Here is an 18,367-nt window from a genome sequence, read left to right as displayed (position 1 = left end):
TGAGGTTCTTGGAATTAGTGGTCCTTTGTGATGTTATTGAGCTATAAAACAAAAAACAAAAAACAAAAAACCTCTCCAAAATATATCTCACTGGGATGAGACCTTACAGGTTAAATAAAACAGCAAGGTTTTTTTGTTTTGTTTTGTTTTTGTTTTTGTGAATTTGCCTGGAACTACACGATAATTCTATGCATTCTATGTGAAAAAAGTATGTATGGGAATTATACAACGATACCTATGTGGGAACACTATGTGTTGCTTGCTAATACTATCACTCAGCTCCACAGATATGTCTGTTGCGACAACAAAGACTACTGCTCAGATGACTTTGTTTGCTAAGTAAACATTTTCAAGACACTTCAGAGAAATATGGGGGAGCTAATGGAAAGGTTCTTTGATGGTTAAAGGATAGAAAACCAGTGATCTCAGTGGTTCTGAATACACGGCACTTTTGGTAAACAGGTGTAAAACATGTTCTATTCCATAATAAAACAATTTCTATTTCTGTAACTACTTTTGAGCAAAGCAATCCAGTTTCATCTAAATGGGAGAATGAAGTAACAGAAAAGTAATCGTTTTCACCTAGAAACTGAGAAATTGCCAAGACTCCACTCTCTAGGTTGTATCTGTTCTTTCGGACACAGCTCTGCTGATTCTCCTTGGGGCCTCTAGAACAGGAATGTTGCCATGAGTTCATCTTTCCTTTGTGCAACATTTTTTCTCCTTGTGAGAATGAGCCAGCATCTAACCAAAGTGGCACAAATGGTGTGTGTACTGTGCCAGTAAGAGATCTGCCAGCTCCCAGGCAAGTGAAGTTGTGTTTCTGTTGAAATTCTTTTTCATGCATTTCTTCCATTCCGGTCACATGGTCGTGCTGAGAACATGACCACAATCAATGGCGAGGTTATAGCTTTACTTGGTTTTGTGCTTTGAGAACAAAAATTGGGGAAGGGGAAGAGCAGTATGGAATGGAGACACCGGGCTCAATGCCCCTGAGTGATTTCCAAAGCATATTTTTAAGGCCTTGAGGCCCATGTTGTCCATCTGTCTTAGGAATACTTAGCTGTTTATGCAAATAGAAAGCTTCATGCTCACTGGAACACTCCTCGCCCATGTTTGTGTTGAGGCCCTCCACCCCTACCCCTAAAAGGCTCTTGTGGTCAGCTTCTCTCAACTTACTGGCCATTCATCAGTGCCTCCCTCATTCTATTTCTGTTCTTATCTTTATCTTAGATCTAGAATTCCCCTTCCATTCTCAACCTGCTAAGGTACTTTCTTCACATCACTCAGGAAGTACCTGAAACCCCTCCTCTCCACAAAGCTCTCTAGAACACTCAGAAAAAGATCATGATGTCACCTTTCCTGGTCCAAACACAAAACTCCAGACTTTCACCCACAGCTTCACTAAAATCCCCAATAATTAGTACTTTGAATTATATATTTGTTATTAGCTTAGGACTTGGTATGTCTTCATAGCAGTAGTGTATAACATCATAAGCATTTTCCCAATCTTAACCACTTCCATATATATCAAATTACAGTACAGGTGAAAAAAGGATACTTAATATATTTATCTTGATTTCACAGGCCAAATATTACCTTTAATTGTCCTGGGGTGAAAGCCAATACATTATATGGTGGAAAAGGAATAAGTGGGCATTAGCATTCACCAAGTTTCCATAAATGAACACTTACTCCTACCCCCTGACCTCTGGCTGCGCCCCTGTTAGCTGTCCACTTAGCTTAGTTACAGTACTACAATAGAAAGATTCTCAGTTCCTCTTTTTGAATGCCTTTTATTGATCCGACTCCACCCACCTCCAATTTGACCTTTGATATTATGAACTAAAACAGTCTTTGATACTGCTCTAACACACCTCTATTTTCCACCTCTGCCTACCTTGCTTTGCATTAGAATCAGTCTCAGTGATACCAGTGGCGCCTGGAACACAATTTTTTGCTGTAAAAGCAGAATTCCTACCTTTTTCTTGGTGGGATCATCAAGTTCCCTGAAAAATGTGGAAGGATGTTAGTGTGTAATGGACAGTCTGGAGTGGGTGTTCTTAGTGTTGTTACTTGGGCAGTCATTTCCTTGAGTAGAAAATCAAGACACATTCCATGTTATGGGAAAGCATTTTGTGTGTCAGAAGAGTTTCTATAAGTTACTACATTTAGGTCTTTAGGTATACTAACAAGAGTGCTTTATGTTCCTTGGAATCAAGATATACCATCTTATCATGATGTCAAACGTCCTCCATTTCATTTCACTGGCCAGTTACAACATCTATATAACTTGGATTTGAGGAAACTATTGCTTTTGTAAATGTCTTTGCTTAATGTAGCCACTACTCATAGCAAATGTGTTACAGATGTTATAAAAATGTTGTAGATGGGAGAAATAAGTGACATGTGGCATCGAAGCAGGTAGGAAAGACAATGGAAAAGGAGGACAGACAGAACAGAGAAAGAAATGGGCACATAGTTATCAAAAATGGAATGCAGGAAGTAGAATGGTTAAGGAAGTTGAGAATGCAGGAAGCAGGATGGAGAAATAAAAACGATCCTTGTTGTCTGTTATAATGTTGATGAGCCCTAAAATCCTGCCAGGTGCTGGTTTAGACTAACTTTCTATTGGGCTTGCAAATAAGCATATTATTTTCCTAGCACATGAAATGTTATTAATAGACAAGGGCAAGGTCAATAATATAGAGAAGATGAGACAGAGGTAAAGAATCCAAAGTCTTTTTCTGACTCATTTCTTTTTCTTCTGACTCTTGTAAAACTTTAGAAAGAGTACAATAAAAACAAGTTTTACAAACAGGAGAATTTAAAAGAATAAGTATGTCTGTTTCATAGGCTTGTGTTTCCACAAAGATTTTCACGAGAAATCCATACTTGAAATGTGTATCTCAATGTCTTTTAATTTTCACTTGGCAAATAAGGTAAAGGGAAGATTTTATTTATATGGTTGATTAAGTCTTGCACTAGATAGGATTCAAACCTTTTGGAAAAGTCAAATGTCTCCATGAAAATGTAATCAACAATCTCCTACATCAAGTGTCCAGATATGATATATAGGATGTTTTAACTTACTAATATTCACAGAGAGGACATAACAGTAGAAAGAAAGATTTCTTTCAAAAAGGTATTTTAAGAGTAAATATATAAGTAAAATGCTGATCACTAGACTATACAGTATATGAATTTTTGGAAGGTTTCACAGACATACATCATGATTTGATTTGTGGCTTGGATTGCAAGTTCTCTTTCCGGGCATCTTTTGCTTGACAGAAGCCCAGCACAGCTCAGGTTCCTGGAGAGTTTGGCAGTCTTCTGCCAGAGTGTCAGTCTCTAAGGGTTCAGTGCTTGGACGTCAGAGTAAGCGTTGATGACACTCGGAAGATCTGGGGGAGCATGTTACTAAGTTGATAGAACATTTCTTCAGAAATACTCTGTAAGAGGTAAAAAGAAAAGTTCACATCTGTTAAATAATCACTTTTAAAAAAAATTTTAAAGTAACTTAAAATATGGAACTAATCTTGGATATGGAGAGAGATATATGAAAATTCTCTTTCATGACTGAGTTAACCGCAGGGTCATGGGGCAGGGGGTGTTTTTCTGGCTCAATCTTCTGAGAATCTATGTTGTTTCTGTCAAATAATAAGTTTGATTGCCAGAAAAATCCCTAGATAGCTCTAGTGTAATCAGTAACAAAAGTACCACTACCTTTGCTAAGCTCAATACAGAATACAGAATCATTTTCTGCTAATGCCCTTTTACATGGACTCTTCAAGATCCATATAACATAAATGTGGGGAAAAAAACAAAAGATGAGTCAAATACAGTTTTGGCATTAAATAAAAGATCCCTTGAGTGGTAGATGCTGACATCCCTGACAATAAACTAAATGCCTTTATGGCATCCAAACACTTCTCTTAACAAATAGAAAGCTGTTAGTGTTTTTATATTATGTTGAGTTTAGGGCAGTGTGCCTAGCTATATCTAGGAGCAATACTATAGCAAAGATCTATTCACATAACACACCTGTGGTACCAGAAACTGTACCGTCCTGGAAATACCTCCATCCCAAGAAGCCATTTCCATCATGAAACCTAAAATAGAACAATACTTTGCTGAATTATGAATTTTGGTCTTCAAACCTACAAGTCCCTTATGGAAATAAACTGAATTATCATTGTGGGGCTTTGTGTCATTCCTTTTCAGGTAGCCACTTGTGTGTAGGCGAGCCAAGATCCAAGGAACAGATAAATTTCTACAATCCTTAATTCTCCATGCCAGAGAGGTTTAACATAATTTCGTCAACGTATTCTCATTTAGGATTTCTCAAGTCCTATTTAATCTCCATACAATGAAGCTAAAGCAGGTTATTAAAGATTAATTGAAGATGTGGTTCTATTTTTTTCTTTTTAAGAAAATAAAAAGGCAATAGAGAGCAAGCTATAATCGGAGCAAACTACAAATAACATCCAAATATTCCTGTATTTCAAGAGGGCCAGAGATTTGTTTATTTTATGACTGGAAAAAGAGAAGTAAAACATATTTGTTTGTTAAACCACTTTTAACTGAGGTACGAGATGACAGAGGTAATGTTCATATTCTTTCTCCTGGGTTGATCTTGTTTCAATATTTGGGAGTAAGAAATACAGATCATGTTGTTAAATATAAGGTTATGCTCACCTTTGACACATTTGAACACCAGTTCTGCTCTCCTTAAGCACCATGGTATAGTCATTTCCTAAAAACAGAACCAAAACATATCATATGTTTTTAACAGAACTCTGTAAGAAAAAAAAAATCAGATCTTAATTTGTCTCTAACATTGACCATCTACTTTGCGAACAGAATCAGGCAACTTTTGGCTAACGTAAGCTGGATTTCTTCTGGTCTTTAGGTATATAACTCCTTATGGCTGTTAGATATATCTGTGGAATACAAACCAATTTAATTATCCTAATAAGTGTAATTAAAAAAAATTAAACATAGCCTTAAAACTTTCTAGAGAATTAATTTTAAAGACAAATATAAATGACATAAGAACTCCAACTACTCTCAATTTTAACACGAATAACTCCATTAAATTGTATTAATATTTGAACAGTGCATTAAAATGCTTTTATTGTATACATATGAAAGTAACAGAAATAAACATCCCATTCCAGCCACCTACCAAACCAAATGCATCCATTTTTCTAAAAAAAGCCCCCACCCCACGGCTCCATTTTAACAACTGACATGAAAAGACATTTTCCTGAGAGAACCTATGACTTTATTTTGAAATGTTTCCTGACCAAATATGGGCTTTCGCCCCTATCATTTAAGGAACTAGATGAATTAGAAGCCTTAAAGAGAGGCAGCTATAGAATCTGATCTTCCAAATACCCCATGTACCTTTATTGAACTTAATCATAATGCTGTCGAATTGTCATGATCTCAAAAGGATTTTTATTTGCTGTCAGTTCAAAATAAACCCTGAATACATTTTTAATCTTTCTACTGGGTGCATTAAATGCAGTACAATAAACAAATAATTTAATAACCAAAAAAAAAAGAGAAAGAATCACTATTGATACCTTATTATTAACTAAAGTTCACAGTTTATGCAGATTTCCTTTGTTTTTACCTAAGATGTTTTCTGTTCCAGGATCACATCCAGCATACTACCATATATTGAGTTATTATGTCACCTTAGGCCTGTGAGTTTCTCAGACTTCCCTTGTTTTTGAGGAGTCCTGGTCAGGTAATTTATAGGATGTTTTCTACTGGGATTTGTTTGATGTTTTTCTCATGGTCAGACTGAAGCTATCGGTGTTGGTGGAAAGACTACAGAAGAAGGTGCCATTTTCATAACGTAATTATGTTATGATCTCAGAGTTTGTGGGTTCAAGCCCCGTGTCTGAGCTGTCAGCTCAGAGCCTGGAGGCTGCTTGGGATTCTGTGTTTCCCTCTCTCTTTCTGTCCCTCCTCTGCTTGTGTTCTCTCTCTCTCTCTCTCTCTCTCTCAAAAACAAATAAACATTAAAAAAAAAAAAAAAGGAAACAATCCCATTTGCACCACAAACTGTAAGATACCTAGGAATAAAGCTAACCAAAGAGGTAAAAGACCTGTGCTCTGAAAACTAGAAAACACTGCTGAAAGAAATTGAAGAAGACACAAAGAAATGGAAAGATATTCCATGCTCATGGATCAGAAGAACAAATACTGTTAAAATGTCTATACTACCCAAAGCAATCTACACATTTAATGTAATCCCTACCAAAACACCACCAGCATTTTTCACAGAGCTAGAAAAACAATTCTAAAATTTATATATATACATATATGTAATGAAACATTCCTCAGCCATAAAAAAAGAATAAAATCTTGCCATGTGCAACAACATGGATGGAGCGAGAGTATTATGCTAAATGAAATAAGTCAGTCAAAGAAAGACAAGTACCATATGTTTTCACTCATATGTGGAATTTAAGAAACAAAACAAATAATCATAAGGGAAAAAAAGAGGCAAACCCAGAAACAGACTTTTTTAAATAATTTTTTTAAGTTTTATTTATTTTGAGAAAGAGCATGAGTGGGGCAGGGGGAGAGAGAGAGAGGGAGAGAGAGAATCCCAAGCAGGCTCCACACTGTCAGCACAGAGCCTGATGTGGGGGTCAAATTCATGAAATCATGAGATCATGAAACCAAGAGTTGGAGTCACCCAGGCAACCCTCTTTTTTTTTTTTTTTTTTTTTTTTTTAAGTTTATTTATTTGTTTTGAGACAGAGAGATCGGGGGAGAGAAGGGGAGGAAGGGGAAGAGAAAGTGACTCCCAAGCAGGCTCTGCACTATCAGCTCAGAGCCCAACATGGGACTCGAACCCATGAACCATGAGATTGTGGCCTGAGACAACACCAACAGTCAGATGCTCAACTGAATGAGCCACCCAGGTGCCCCAAGAAAGACTGTTAACTATAGAGAACAAACTGATGGTTACCAGAAGAAAGGTGCGGGGGGATGGGTTAACTGGGTGATGGGTATTAAGGAGAGCACTTGTTGTGATGAACACTGGGTGTTGTATGGAAGTGTTGAATCACTAAATTGTACACCTGACTAATATAACACTGCCTGTTAACTAGAATTTAATAAAAACTTAAAAAATTTAGAAAAAGGAAACAAAATTCCAACAGCATTTCTCACAGAGCTAAAATAAACAATCCTAAAATTTGTATGGAACCACAAAAGGCCCTGAATAGCCAAAGCAATATTGAAAAAGAAAAACAAAACTGGAGGTATCACAATTCTAGACTTCAAGTTATATTACAAAGCTGTAGTGGTTCAAGACAGTATGGCATTGACACAAAAACAGACACATAGATCAATGGGACAGAATAGAAAGCCCAGAAATAAACCCACAACTATATGGACAATTAGTCTTCAGCAAAGTAGGAAAGAATATCCAATGGGAAACAGTCTTTTAAACAAATGGTGTTGGGAAAACTGGACAGCTACATGCGAAAGAATGAAACTACACCACTTTCTTACACCAATATGCAAAAATAAACTCAAAATGGATTAAGGAACTAAATGTGAGACCTGAAACCAAAAAATCCGAGAAGAGAGCACAGGCGGTAATGTCTCTGACATCGGCCATAGCAACATCTTTCTAGATATGTCTCCTGAGGCAAGGGAAAGAAAAGCAAAAATAAACTATTGGGACCACATGAAAATATAAAGCTTCTGCACACCAAAGGAAGTAACCAACAAAACTAAAAGACAACCTATTAAATGGAAGAAGATATTTGCAAATGACATATCTGATAGAGGGTTAGTATCCAAAATATATAAAAAACTGATATAACCCAGCACCCCAAAAAACAAATAATCCAATTACAAAAGAGGCAGAAGACACAAACAGACATTTCTCCAAAGAACACACACAGATGGCCAGCAGACACGTGAAAAGATGCTCAACATCACTAATCACCAGGGGCATGCAAATCAAAATCATAATGATACCAACTCACACTTGTCAGAATGACTAAAATTAAGTTCAAGAAACAAGTGTTGGTGAATAGATGGAGAAAAAGGAACCGTCGTGCACTGTTGGTGAGAATGTATGCTGGTGCAGCCACTGTGGAAGACAGTATGGAGATTCCTCAAAAAATTAACAATAGAATTATCACATGATCCAGTAATCACACTACTGGGTATTTACCCAAAGAATACAAAAACACCAATCGTAAGGATATATGTATCCCTATGTTTACTGCAGCATTATTTACAATAGCCAAGCTATGGAAACAGCTCAAGAGTCCATTGATTGATGAATGGGTAAAGAAGTGGTATATATACAAAATGGAATATTATTTAGCCAAAAAAAATGAAATCTTGCCATTTTCAATAACATGGATTGATCTAGAGAGTATAATGCTAAGTGAAATAAGTCAGAGAAAGACAAATACCATATGATTTCACTCATATGGAATTTAAGAAACAAAACAAATGAAAAAAGGAAAAAAAAAAACCCAGACAAACTGAGAAACAGACTCTTTAACTATAGAGAACAAAGAGATGTTTACCAGAGGGGAAGGCAGTGGGGGTGAAATAGGTGAAGGTGATTAAGAGTACTTATCATGATGAGCACTGAGTAATGTATAGAGCTGTTGAATCACTATATTGTACACCTGAAACTAATACAACACTGTATGTTAACTCTGCTGCAATTAAGATAAAAAAATGTCAACTGTGGTTATAATTGCAGACAATAACTTTCTAAAAAGAAAATGGCCATACTTCGGCTACTCAACTTGAATCTTCTGATTAGGATAAGGTTGAACTGCAAAGGTGATTAAGATTTAGTTGGTAGATGTCTTGAAAGTTAGATATCAGAAATACTTTCTGAGTTTATGCACCCATGGGAGAAACTGAAAAACTATTCTTTACTCTCAAGTATGTGCCTCTGAGGTATCTGACCTACTCCTATTAATCAGTTTCTCAGCCATTACCTGAAGGTGAGGAACAGTCTGGCTATCTTATTTTTCACATTCAAAAACAATCACTTTGGGAAACTATTTGGTTGTATATACCAAAGATAAATATATGCATGCCATGACATCTAACAATTCCATCCCTAAGTATATATCTAACAGAAATATATGTACTAGAATGTTCATAGCAGCATTAGTAATAATAATCAAAACCTAGAAACTAACCAAATGTCCATAAATAGTAGAATGGCTAAATAATTGTCTAGTCACACAGTGGAATAATATATAACAGTGTGAATGAACAATCTATAACCACAGACAATAATATGAGTAAATTTCACAAACATAATTATTGAGTGAAAGAAGCCAGATACAGCAGTATGTACTACAGAAACAAGTCTAAGTAATCTATGCTTTTCAAAATGAAAAAAATGGTTACCCTCATGGAAAGAGTGTGGTTTATGTGACTGGAAGGCGGCATGAAGGTGGCTTTTTGGGTGGTGTAATGTTCTGTTTTATGATCTGGGGTATTGGTTACATGGGTGTTTAGTTTGTGAAAATGTGAGCTATATGCTTATGTATACTTTTCTATATGTGTACTATATTCTAATACAAATTTAAAAACAACACCTTCATCAACCACAGTTATAATAACTAAACCCTAAGTCCCAAATTATTCAAGTGGTTAACAGTAAAAAATAAAAGGAAATCAGGAACTCTGGATTCTTGGCCTGCAGATTCATTCTACATCTATTAGGTTAGATTGGTTCCAGTACCTTCAGATCACAAAGATCTACAGAGATAAACTGGTGAAATCAGGATGTCTTTCTTGCCACTGATAGAATATTTGTTCCTTTCCTTTTTTTCTTTTTCGAACACTGCAATTAATTTCTACAGCTCTACCACAGAACATGGGCTGTTGCAGACATCATCATCATTCCTGTGCACACACTAAAATGTGGTAACTGAGTGTCTAGAAACTGTTTTGTTGGAGGAAGTAAACAACACTTGAAAATGCTCTGGGGCCCTTGCATGAAAGCTAAAGCAAAGATTAACTGTATATCCTGTGCAGTGTTGTCCGAGTTCGTAGAATAAACCTGCTGACCCGAATGGATGTTTAAATACAACAAATGGGAGGATCGTGGCTCAATATACTTTTGTGAATTAAAATGGACACTTTGGAAACAAACTTAATGTCCTGCAGCTGGCTGTCCCGATTTAAAACATGTAACTTTTGTAACATTGTGGGAGAGGGAATGCTAGTAGTATCAGATGTCTGGAAGTAAATCCAAACTTAGTGACTTTAGGAAATACTGTTTTTGAGGTTGTTTCCCACCTACATATAACCATTTTTATAAACTGGTTAACCAGGAGTCCAGCTGCAGGAATGTTTGGATGTTTCCTTGCAGCTGGAATTCATCACAAACTTTTTGTTATTCTCCAAAGACTTTTATAGATGGACTAGTTAGTGATGATAACTTAACAGTGGCTAAAAATTCCTGATGGAATTAAAGCTTTATAAAGCGACAGTCGAAAAAATCCCAAACAAACCATGTTTGTCAATCTCTCCTGATCCCATATTAGGTATAACTGAGGCTACAGAAGTGAGCGGAATGAGAAGTTAGGCAGTCTGATGCAGCTCTCAGGATGGAGCCAGAATTCTCTTAATCGAAACAATGTGTCTGATGAAAATAAAAATGGGCTGAAAGGGGAAAATCATGTAAAATCACCTCATCTTACCTGGAATTGATTTTGTGTGCTTACATAGGGTATTGCATCTAAAATGAAGCCTTTGCTAATGAGTCTAAGTGTTTTGCTCTAAAAAGTAGCATTTACACATATCCTTTACTTTGGGAAATACCTTTTAATAATCAATGGCCAAACTTCCTTCCTGACATTCAGGATTTGCATTAAGCCATTTTGCTTAAAAAAAAAAAAAAAAAAAAAAAAAAAGAAGCCACCTCAAAACCAGCAGGCAGCAAGTTGATGACATGGGCCTTTCATCACCAGGTTGACCACTGGCTCTCCCAGAAGGACTTGCCTACATCCACTGTGCTAAAGCTACTTTGTTTCTCCAGACTATTGAAAGTTGACCTTTTAGTCTATTATCTCTTCAGCTTATCCCCTCTAACCAGTTTGTATGTGGATGAGAAGGAAAATAGGAGAGAAAGCAAACAGTCATGGAAAGATTTTTTTTTTCAAAATATACAATAATGCACAGTACATAATAAAACGAGTGAATGGTTATGCCACATTTGAATTGTAGAAGCCAATACTTGAACTGCCCAAAGAGCATCCTTGGCAGAATGTTAAAACGAGGCTGCCTTCTTCTTGTCATCTAGCATCTCCTTCTATTGCCTATTAATGCATACTCAGAGAATGCAAACTAACTTTTTAAAATTTATTTATTTTGAGAAAAATAGAGAGTGGGAGGAGCAAAAAGGGAAAGAGAATCTCAAGCAGGCTTTGCACTGTCAGCGCAGAGCCCGATGTGGGGCTTGAACTCACACACCAACTGTGAGATCATGACCTGAGCCAAAATCAAGAGTTGGACACTTAACCAACGGAGCCAGTCAGGCGCTGCAACCCCCACCCCCAAGAATGCAGACTAATTTTAATCTTAGTGTAAGCCAAATATAAATGTGGAGAGAAATCTAATGCCACTTAAGACAAAAATGGAGGAAGAGGGAGAGAAGGGGGAGGAGTAAGGGCACATGCCTTATCCAAAGCTAAAGATGACTTTATTTTCTTGTTTGTGTACTGTAGGATAAAGCCAGAATTCTCTGAACATAAATGGTTAAGGATTATTCATTGGTTTGTATCATCTGTCACTCAATGCTATTAACCAGACAGGAGATACAAAAGTGCATTAGTTTTTAAAAAGTGCTGGGGCGCCTGGGTGGCGCAGTCGGTTAAGCGTCCGACTTCAGCCAGGTCACGATCTCGCGGTCCGTGAGTTCGAGCCCCGCGTCGGGCTCTGGGCTGATGGCTCGGAGCCTGGAGCCTGTTTCTGATTCTGTGTCTCCCTCTCTCTCTGCCCCTCCCCCGTTCATGCTCTGTCTCTCTCTGTCCCAAAAATAAATAAAAAACGTTGAAAAAAAAAAAAATTAAAATAAAAAAAAAAAAAAAAGAAAAAAAAAGTGCTTTTAAAATGTAAAGTGGATTTTATTATTATTACATATTAAGGGTTAACATATTTATAAAATTATGGTATTTTTGTATCTGCTTACCTCTGACATATCATGCACCAGCAAGAGAGGTATGCTTATTGTTGTGATGTCATGGGTACAGCAAACCTTGAGTATATTTCGGAGTCCCATAATGGCAGGATCTCGAGCAGTGATGTTTCCCGATTTCACATTGTCATCCACACAAAGGTGGAAAGCAACATGTATTTCAGAGAGATTAGAATGCCGTGTAATATAAAATTCTCCTGTGAACACCAAATGCAATCATGATTTTCAAATGCATCAATCGCTTTCAGCAATAGGGTTTATAAATAACTATAATTAGGGAAGTCAATGAGCTGAACTAGTAGAGATATATCAGGAACCTATATGTTGAGCTCAGGAAACAAATATGGCCATTGCTCCTTAATTCTTGGAAAGAAGGTGATAAAAAAAAAAAAGAGAGACAATAGCCAATTTTGCATAGGTTCATAAACTGGTATGAAGTGATCACCAAGTAGTAAGTAAATCAAATGAGTACTCACATCTATTTTGATGTAAATGCTCAAAATGTCCTACTTAACTCAAAGTGAATATGTAAAAACAGGTTGATTACCTGTCTTGCACATACCCTAAAGCAGCAATTCTCCATCTCAGTTTATGGATCTAACCTCCCTCCAGTTAGTGGCACGGAACAGAAACATAGAAATTGCCCTTAACTACTTTATCTCAGTATCTATTCCCTAATCCACAATACACTTCACTATCAACTACTTTCAGTAATACCTCCAACAATTTTCTCAAATCTGGGATACTCAATTTGTTGCTATTACCCTAGCTCGAGCTACCATCATCTCTCACCTAGGTTTTTGTCAGAGCCTCTTAATTAATCTCTCTGCTCTCAGTCTTGCCTCCTACAAACCATTTCCACATTTGCGGCCAAAACAATTTCAGTATAAATCAGATTATATTGCTCATCTACTTCAAATCATCCAACAGGCTCACACTTCATTCAGAAAACAAGCCAATCCCCTTACTGTGGTCTGCACAGCCTATATGATCTGAACACTGCCCATCTTTCTGACATCCTATTGTCTCACCCTCTCTTCCTGCCCAGCCACACAGGCTTTTGTAAAGTTCTTCAAACACGTAGAACTTGTTCCCAAATCAGGGCTACCTCATCAAAGTTTTCCCCCAAGATTCTTATATGGCTGACTTCTTTTCACCAAAGATGCCTCAGATCAAAGATCACCTCCTCAGAGAGATCTTCTTTGACAATCCTATCTGATAGGATACTTCTCACGTATTCTCCTTTACACTGTTCTGTTTAATTTTCTTCTCAGCACTGAAATTCTTTATTTGTTTGAGATTAAAGAGACCATTGTTTATGCTCAACAACTACAGGGATTTTGTCTATCTTGTTTAATGTTCTATCTCCAGCACATAGAATGGTTCCTGGTACATAGGAGGTACCTAATAAACAATTGTTGAATGGCTGGATGAACAAATGATTATAGACTGGATGCTGGAGCAGCATTTATCAAACCTTAGAATTCATGCTTCCTATAATTACTCCATTTTGTATGGAGCCACACTAGCCATCAGCCTGTACATTCTTCAGTTTCTGTCAAAATAAGTATATAAAATATACAAGCATATGAAAAATATGTTTTTACAAATACACATGCTTTCTTGGAAACTCTGATATGAAAATTCTAGGAAAGCTTTGCTCTTCTAAGTACTACACTTTCATCACTAACCCATGCCCTCACAAATTCTGCTTCCACTTGCTTTAAAGTCATTACCTTAGGATTTTATTTATAAATACATGTATGCTTAAAAGTATTTGATATACTTTAGCATAGTGTTAATTCATTTGTAGTTACCAGTGTTGGTAAGCTATACCTATAGATGCTAGTGACAGGTCCCATGCAAAGGTCTTTTTTTTGGACTTAACTAGACAAAAAAATAAATAAATAAAAAATTTAAAAAAGGAAAATTGTGTGGTGGCAAGTATAGTTGTGATTTCCTTGGAAGGCAATATAAGAGGCAGACTGTTTATCAGAAACCTGGCAGACTGTATGAGACAATATCCTTCCGGGCCCAGTGAAGTGCATTACCCCCTCAACTCCTACTGATAATTTAGATGAGGGAAGTCACAGCATTAAATATGGGCTGCGGTCCAGCAGTGAGGCAGATGACTTAGTGAACAAGTCAGGTGCTCCTAATCCCCAAATTGGCACTGCTTTGTTTGACCTTACATGACTTGTCTCTTGGCCTCATTTTACCCAGTACTGAAATGGGGGTCATGGAGCGGGCAATGGTAATCAAAGTAAGATGATATAGAAGAAAAAGGACTAGACTGGGTATTAAGAAGATCGGATCTCTAGCCTTTATTGGCTGAGTTGATCTTGGGCAAACAAATTCAATTTAAACTCTGTACTTTGTATAAGAAATGCAAAAAATAATGCCTGACTGCTTTCCTTATAAAGTTGTTGTGAGAATTAGAGGATATAAACTGTAAATACTTAGGTAATGATCAAGTAAACCTACTGGTGAAAATATATAAATAAAACTATTTTCTTTTGCAACTTAAAAACTTAAAAGCATTTGTGACTTGGGTCTTTCTTCATCTCCTGTAAACTTTCTGGCTGTGCAGGCATCCCCTAACTACATGGAAATTCAGATGCTGTTAGCATATCTAACTGAATAGTTTGATACCCGTTTCTAATGCGGACTATGACATAGTCTCCTGATTTGGTGGTAATAATGCAATACTAACTTATAGGCTTTTCCCAAAAAGGAGCAATGAAGGAAATAAATATAGCAAGAAAGAAGTAAGTTGAAAAAACCCCCACACATCAGTACCTCCGGAATAGATAATAAGATTGGCACATTTTAAGAAAGCCACAAAATATGGATGATTTAAATTAGGGATCTGTGAAGAGAAATACAATAAATCCTGTCTCAATGAAGGTATTTTTAGATAGAGAGGAGGACAGTTTCCTGTTCCACAAAGTGGAGGAAACAGCGTGTGGTGATGCAATCCTGCCTCTAACATTACCCACGAAGGTAGGATATCTGAAGGTGGGAGGAAATTCGGAAGCTGATGACCACAAGCTAACTGCCTGGGACTGACCAGACGAATACCAGAAAGGGGCGTGCTATCTGCTTACGTTAAATGGAATGTGACCTACATGGGAGAAAATCTGGGGCAGAAAACGTGAGGAAACAACCTATTGAGGAAAATGCAAGCTTGAAATGATTAAAAGCTTACAAGATTTCATGCTTGTGAACAGATATGTCTTCCTTGTCATACCCTGCCATATAAACACTACTAAGCATCATCAGAATGAATTCAATCTGGAAGAGGGCCTGAATTTCCAGTTGATAAACAATATGACAAAAAATAATAAAGGAAATCAAAGAAATGGGAAACAGGAAAATTTATGGGGAAGTGGAAATAAGAAATTATATGACTTATGTTCTGTCTACAAGTTCAACTCTATATCTCTAGTATTATTTGTATTTCAGAATAAAAATGACTTCTTGTTTCATTTAAGGAACAATATATAACAGAAGAAATTTAAAATAGCAAATATGAGTAAACTTTTGCAACTTTGAAAAATTTTTCTTGTGTGGATCTAGCAAGTCAGTACTAATATGAGAATAAAGATTTAAATTGCAGAACATCTGTGAAAGCATATTATGTAGATACAATGTTGTTTCAAAGTAACACATTGATAAACTTTTTATAAGAACTTAAATTTCAGAACTTGTATTTCAAATCTACGATCTCCATGTGTGATTCTTAGAAAACTGCCAATTTCAAGTAAAATACCACTTACCAGGTAAAATATTTAAATAGTTCCTGTCAGAATTTTTAGCCTTATCGTCACTTCCTCCATTTCGGTTTCCAGAATCTATTCATAAGATAATGCAACATGAAAGAACATACAACATATGAGAACACATTACTTCTAGTACTCCCCAATCAATCACAATAACAGCAAAAATGTTCTAAGGATAGCTAGTTGCCAGGCATTCTGATATACGTTTTACATGCACAGTCTCATTTAATTCTTACAAAACCCCTAAAACCACAGCCTTACAAGGTAGGTACTATTACTGTCTTCATTGTATATGTGAAGGAACAGAGGCTTACACAAGTTAAGTAACTTAGCCAAAGATTCACAGTTAAGTGGTAGAACCAGGTCTTGAACTCATATACCCAGAGTCCAAATCCTATGGTCTTAACCACATTATACTTGCCAGCACCCTATTTTTCATCGGGAGGTTCAGGGCACTAAATTAACTACACATAAAACAACTTCGTTAAATAGTTGTAGTGTGGCCATCTTTATTTTTAGATTCTGAGTCACTGTTGTTGATATAACTTGTCCAGGACTCCAAGCAAATGGCGAGTAGTACCAGGAATCACTTGATATATAGCCCATTCTGCAATCTGGGGTTACTTCTTATCCACACCATATACAATGTATTTCAAACAGATATGTGAGACTTTGTTTCAAATGGAACATTTTTTAAAATATAATTTATTGTCAAATTGGCTAACACACAGTGTGTAAAGTGTGCTCTTGGTTTTTGGGGTAGATTCCCGTGGTTTATCGCTTACATACAACACCCAGTGCTCATCCCAACAAGTGCCCTCCTCAATGCCCAAATGGAAGATTGTTTATTAGGTATTTAATAGTTAATCTTTTTTTCTAGAAGGCATGATATTATTTAGAAGGATAAATATTGGTAAAATAAGACATCACAATTGACCGTACATTATTATACTTGGACACACATTATTTTATACACGTACATCTATTTTTAACAGATTTCTTATAAAATTCAGGGCACCTGGGTGGCTCAGTCAGTTAGGCGTCTGACTTTGGCCCAGGTCATGATCTAGCAGTCTGTGAGTTCGAGCCTAGCCTCAGGCTCTGTGCTGATAGCTCAGAGTCTGGAGCCTGCTTCCGATTCTGTGTCTCCATCTCTCTCTGCCCCTCTCCCTCTCACACTCGCGCTGTCTCTCAAAAATAAATAAACATTTAAAAAAATTTTTTTAAAGATTCAGATGTATCTTCTACCAAAACTTGAAAATGCAGAATCAATATTAGCATTCAAAGCAGCTATCTTTAAGAAGGTATCTGTGTATTTCAATTAAATGCAAAACTATTTTGGAAAGGCTGTCAGCATCAGAAAATCACTTGAAAACAGAACTTCAAAAGGGTACCTAAAAATATCAAGGGGAATTATGCTTTCAAAAGTGTTCTGAATGAAAGTAACTTCATATAATCAGTAATGAATAATTGGCCCAGAAAACAAATGATAAAAAAGGACTCTAATAATTTTGTTCACATGGGGTATGAACAGACAGAATTCCTACTAAGTGAATAAGAGAGAACAGTTCATAGTCTATTCCCCCTCCATGTTTTCACTAACACCTTGCAATACTAAGAAAATGACTTTTTCACTTAAAAAAAATGTACATAAAATGTGCACAGAAAACTAAATTGCTTTGGCTTGTTATAATGGACTGCAGAAACACAAAGATTCTAAAATAATGAACACAGTAAAAACAAGTGATGGAGTGCCTTAGAATAAACAAGTACTTGAGTATCGGGATGTAAATGTGTAGAACAAATATGTGGGCATGCACAGAAAAGGAAAAGACGGAGAAAGCATTTTCACAGAACTCTTCTATGACAACATGTGGGTTCCTTTAAGAAAGTTGTGTTTTATAAACCTACTTGTTTCACTGACTCACTTAAACCACAAAATAGTTGCTTGAACAAGAGCAAAATAATACCATGATTTACACACACTGCCTTAACCGTATGTGGTTTGAAAACTTCCTGTCATTTGCTACACACTTTGTATCTCTCATAAATATACTTAGAATCCTCCTCCTTCTCCCACACCTGTCATGATCTCAATCTTCATGCTTTTAGTCACTACTAAGAATAATATTAAAATGTTTCTGATCACATCACTGCTAGTTTGAATGAGATAGAGGAAGAAGATGGTAGAAGAATAAGAGGACATACTGGAACTTTCTGAGAGGTCCTTTGTTAGGAACATTTCTGTATGATTTCCTGACACGTGTCATATGTAACACACAGTGCCACAGCAAAGCCACAGTTATCTAGAGTGGGAATATAAGCTGGTGGCACTGTTATGGAGGGCAACTGCGAACACTAT

The 18,367-nt window shown here is 36.6% G+C and overlaps 1 protein-coding gene across 6 annotated transcripts in view; it reads right to left on the bottom strand.

Moving 5' to 3' along the window:
- Nucleotides 1-2,901: 2,901 nt before the first annotated feature.
- The window catches only part of CUNH12orf4 (chromosome unknown C12orf4 homolog), a 46,576-nt gene continuing 31,110 nt past the window's right edge, over nucleotides 2,902-18,367 (bottom strand). For all 6 annotated transcript variants that reach the window (XM_019464803.2, XM_019464805.2, XM_019464804.2 and 3 more), the window contains 5 exons: nucleotides 16,003-16,077; nucleotides 12,218-12,420; nucleotides 4,699-4,756; nucleotides 4,045-4,112; nucleotides 2,902-3,452 (listed from right to left, as the gene is read on the bottom strand). In XM_019464803.2, coding sequence (XP_019320348.1) covers nucleotides 3,360-3,452; nucleotides 4,045-4,112; nucleotides 4,699-4,756; nucleotides 12,218-12,420; nucleotides 16,003-16,077 — 497 coding nt within the window. In that variant the 3' untranslated portion in view covers nucleotides 2,902-3,359. The remainder of the gene's footprint in view (nucleotides 3,453-4,044; nucleotides 4,113-4,698; nucleotides 4,757-12,217; nucleotides 12,421-16,002; nucleotides 16,078-18,367) is intronic.

Source organism: Panthera pardus, unplaced genomic scaffold (genome assembly GCF_024362965.1).
Source record: "Panthera pardus isolate Hobbes unplaced genomic scaffold, ASM2436296v1 HiC_scaffold_6, whole genome shotgun sequence".
NCBI lineage: Eukaryota > Metazoa > Chordata > Mammalia > Carnivora > Felidae > Panthera > Panthera pardus.
The sequence above is the reverse complement of the archived record's forward strand: the minus strand, read 5'-3'. Positions and strand labels throughout refer to the sequence as shown.